Here is a 4,116-nt window from a genome sequence, read left to right as displayed (position 1 = left end):
AATATTTGATTTGATAAAAATAAATAAATAAACCATCAGTGAACTTAAAAACTAAAATAATCTTATTTAGAAATAGCAAGTTAAAAATCCTAGTAGTTTCAAATAAATGGAGTTGACATCAAAAAAGTTCAAGTAACCAATGAAAAACTTCATCTTATACAGTCTGTCTATTGTTGTTTAAGGGTTTATTAAAGAAGCTAAGTAAGTAATGATTAGTAATTGTGATGAAGGTGTGGAATTTAATATGTAGGAACGTTTTCCCCACTTGTTTTTAAACTTTAAACTAAAAGAACAGAGAATAACTTATTCATTTTATTGTTGTATACTTTTTTTCAATTTCTCTGCTTTTGCTTTTTTGTCTTACACCCTTTACATGATTGAAATAAACTGTTCCGAACAAACAAAATGCATTTTTGTTTATGTAAAAAAAGTAACATTTTGTACAGCAGGCAGACAAGAAAATATTTTTTTAGGAGTTTGGAAAAGTGCTAAAGGTCTGAAGCATCAAAAATCAGATCTGACAATAAGCACTCAAAAGGCTAGACAACATATTCATGAGTAAAGTCTGACAGKCTGAAAAGCAAAGAAAAAGCTTGTCTAAAATTCCAATCATCCTCTGTAATGGCACCAGCTTATGTCTCYACCTGTAAACCAACACCGAATAAAATGATTTAGGGTTTCTTGTTTCAGGGTCGATGCTAATCAGAGTGGCTCATATAGATCTGAGCTTTGGGAGTTGGGGGGAAAAAAGCTCTTTGCAAAGGATCCCTCAAATAACACATACAGCTGGGGATGTCTGAGAGCATCGAGAATGGAAGATGGAAGATGAGTGCTTTGTAACTTGATTTGTTTTTCTGAGTCACCCAATGCAAAAGTGCTCATTTTTAATGAGTTGCTCTAAACTTTTAAGAAGCACAAACTTGTATTATCTAATTCCTTCTATAGATTTTAATTTAATATAAAATGTATTTGTAGCCTATTCTTTAACAATATGACAGGTAAAATGTGACTTTGTCCCTTGGTAAAGCTATTATTGAGTCATTTAATGTTTGACAGACAGGTGGTGCTAGAAGTCAACATTAATCTCCTGGATTAAGGAAACATCACATACCTCATAATGTGAACTTTTAGCAAAGCTACATAAGTTTATTGAGAAAAAAAATAATTGTTTACCCCCTGAGTTCTTTTCCTATTTGATGTATTTTAACAAATAATTTAAAAAATGTATGATTTGAGATGTTCTGCTGCTGGCCTAAACGACACACTGCAAAATGGTGAAATAAAAAGAAAACAATGCGGGACAAAAGGGAAAACAGCAGACGGACAGCCACATTCAGAGTCTCAAACCTGAACACGAGACCTGTTTCTAAAAACCTGAAACAGGTCAAAGTTCATCTATGATGGTTCAGAGGTGAGAGCAGACCAAAGGCCTCACAGGACGCATGGCTGGTTTGGAGCTTTGCACAAGCGTCTGTGCTGGATCTGCCAGTCCAGTTTTGTGGATAGGTTTGACGGACCCGGCTGTCCTCACTCCTGCAGACCCACCAGCTTGCTGCTGACCTCCCACAGCCTGCGAGCTGTCTCATCATCCAGGGCCAGAGGAGCCGGTTCCTTCTCAGTCATCACATCATAGTACCGCCCCGTCACCCCCTCCATTTCCTTGGCCACGGCCAGGTAGACGCTAGGCTGGGCCCCCAGCTCTGGACTCTTCACCAGCATGGAGAAAAATGGACCTGTAACGGTAAACATATCAATATTTTAACCATTTTGTGGAAAATAATGATTTTAAGTATAAAAGTTGGGGAAGGGTCATGTTTCCCGCTGTGAAGCACCCCCTCATCTTAAACAACAGTCTGTAAACATCTAGAACTGAGACCAGTTGCTGCAGTTTTGGGAAGAAAATGTCCTGTTCTTGTCTGATCGAGGATTCCAGCTTTTCAACAGCTCTGGATCTTCTTCACTGATTTTTTTTTTCTTGGATGGGAGCATATATTGTTCTGAAATCGATATCTACATTGACAATGCCTTTCCAGATGTTGAAGCTGCCCATGTGTAGGCACTAATGCACCACCATACCATCAGAGAGGCAGGTTTTTAAACTGTGCACTGATAAGAGGCTGTAAGCTCCGAAACATGGAAAACTTTGCCAGTTCATTTAGAATGAGCTTTATAATCCTTAAAATAATGTATATTTTACATCCGTTTACATTTTACTCATCCCTCCAGCTTTTATTACAATTCAAAGCACAAAAAATAAAAAAACATTCTAAAAACAGCAACATTAAATCTGTTCCTGTCTCAATTAGTCACTTATTAATCCATTTTTTWATCTAAAAATGTAAACTACAAAGAGTGTTACTGGAATACATTTCTAAATTTTTGATACCCAAAATAAAGATTTCTCTGAATTTTTACGTTTAATTAAAGGCCATCAAAATATTTATTTAAATAAGGCCTACTGAGTATTACACGCAAAATGAGCTTTAAGTGCTTTTCCTCATAATTACTAAGCTATAAAAGTGAAATTTGTCAAATCAGAGTTGATTTTTATTGTTGCCTGTGTATATTGACGAAATGTGAAAATTACCTGAGAAACTGATGTCTGATATCAGTCTCGGCAGATTAATTCAGCCATTAGTTGGTGCATTAGGTGAGCATTTATTGATTTGTCTGAACTTACAGTTCARCGAGAAAAGAAAGCTACTCACTGAGCACAGAGCTGGAGAACTGTGATTGGTGCAGACCRGTGTGTCTCCCAAGCTCCGTGGCAACGACTCCTGGGTGTACAGCATTCACTGTGACCCCTGTGCCTGTTACACACACACACACGCACACACATACATACACACACAAAGCATTGTTTAAAGCCACCCATTGGCTAATTATAAACAGGAACATCTCCTTCCCACACATGCCCACAGATGCAGCAGCCTTGCCTTCTAAGCGCTTGGCGAGCTCTCTGGTGAACAGAACGTTGGCGAGTTTGCTCTGACAGTACGCCTCCTTGGTATTGAACTTCTTCTTCTCCCAGTTCAGATCCTCAAAGTCGATCTTTCCAACAATGTGGGCGAGCGAGGCCAGGTTGATCACCCTGCTGGGGGCACATTCTTTCAGCTTGTCCAACAAGAGATTTGTCAACAAGAAGTGGCCTGAAGGAAAGCACAAACTTTGCATAAGTTTTTCACAGAGTGGGTAAAAACTAGGATTTCTCATATACACTCTTCTAGCTGTTCATTTGATTGAGAAGTGTTTCAGCTGAAATAAGTACCTAAATGATTCACTCCAAGCTGCATGTCAAAGCCGTCCTCCGTCTTCCCTGCCGGACACCTCATGACCCCCGCATTGTTTATCAATACATCCACCCGGTTCTCCTCTGCAACAAGAGCAAAAGTTTTACTACGATTATAAAGATTTTTTTTGAGTGAACAAAAAGGAAAAAAAGAGACTGATTTCCATCACCTCGGTTTATTTTCTCTGCAAACTCTCGGACAGACCTCATGGAGGCTAAGTCAAGGTGGTGTGCGTAAACATGAGGATTCAGAGTTTTCCCTCGTATGTCCTTCGCCGCTGCTTCGCACTTCTCCATATCACGGCATCCCATAATGACCCGACCCCCTTGAGGATGCAGGAAAAGTAAAGTGCGAGAGCAGAAAAAAAAAATGCTTTGGATTTAAACTAATGTTTGTTTGTTTCTCTGGAGCAGATTAAAAAGAAAACAGTTGCATCTCYGCACCTCTTTTAGCCAGTTCTTGAGCTGTTGCTTTCCCAATGCCTGTGTTGGCGCCTGTTATAACTACAGTTTTTCCTGTAATTGTRGCTTTACTGGGACACCTGCCTCCAGTCACATGGTTTCTAAAAAAAAGTACATGAAACAAGTTCATCAGTACATTTTCATTAATCTTTTCAAACACTTGATATTATAGCACAACATATAACACATACAACTAAAAGACTCATTYGTGTATTTCTTCTAAATCCTGAAGGTCCAGAAGTTAATCTGCTGAAGATGCAGACTGTTAATCCTGTGATTATTCTTTCTGCCAGTGGTTCACAAGATAATTTGTTAAAAGACACACACACACACACACACACACACACACACACACACACACACAC

At 38.8% G+C, this 4,116-nt stretch overlaps 2 protein-coding genes across 2 annotated transcripts in view; both read right to left on the bottom strand.

Annotated features, from left to right (window-relative positions):
* decr2 (2,4-dienoyl CoA reductase 2, peroxisomal) overlaps positions 1–1,599 on the bottom strand; it is a gene marked incomplete at its 5' end in the record, with an annotated part of 6,247 nt that extends 4,648 nt beyond the window's left edge. The window contains 1 exon segment of the mRNA XM_014008187.1: positions 1,561–1,599. Within this exon segment, the coding sequence (XP_013863641.1) occupies positions 1,561–1,589 (29 nt within the window).
* Positions 299–4,116, bottom strand: part of LOC106517384 (retinol dehydrogenase 13) — a 7,999-nt gene continuing 4,181 nt past the window's right edge. The window contains exons 2-7 of the mRNA XM_014008186.1: positions 3,734–3,852; positions 3,460–3,615; positions 3,269–3,373; positions 2,937–3,149; positions 2,709–2,810; positions 299–1,733 (exon numbers count right to left, since the gene is read on the bottom strand). Of these exons, the coding sequence (XP_013863640.1) occupies positions 1,528–1,733; positions 2,709–2,810; positions 2,937–3,149; positions 3,269–3,373; positions 3,460–3,615; positions 3,734–3,852 (901 nt within the window). The 3' untranslated portion in view covers positions 299–1,527. The remainder of the gene's footprint in view (positions 1,734–2,708; positions 2,811–2,936; positions 3,150–3,268; positions 3,374–3,459; positions 3,616–3,733; positions 3,853–4,116) is intronic.

The sequence above is a fragment of the Austrofundulus limnaeus genome, unplaced genomic scaffold (genome assembly GCF_001266775.1).
Source record: "Austrofundulus limnaeus strain Quisiro unplaced genomic scaffold, Austrofundulus_limnaeus-1.0 Scaffold48, whole genome shotgun sequence".
NCBI classification, from domain to species: Eukaryota; Metazoa; Chordata; class Actinopteri; order Cyprinodontiformes; family Rivulidae; genus Austrofundulus; species Austrofundulus limnaeus.
Note: the sequence above shows the minus strand (reverse complement) of the source record. Positions and strands in the feature narration are given on the sequence as shown.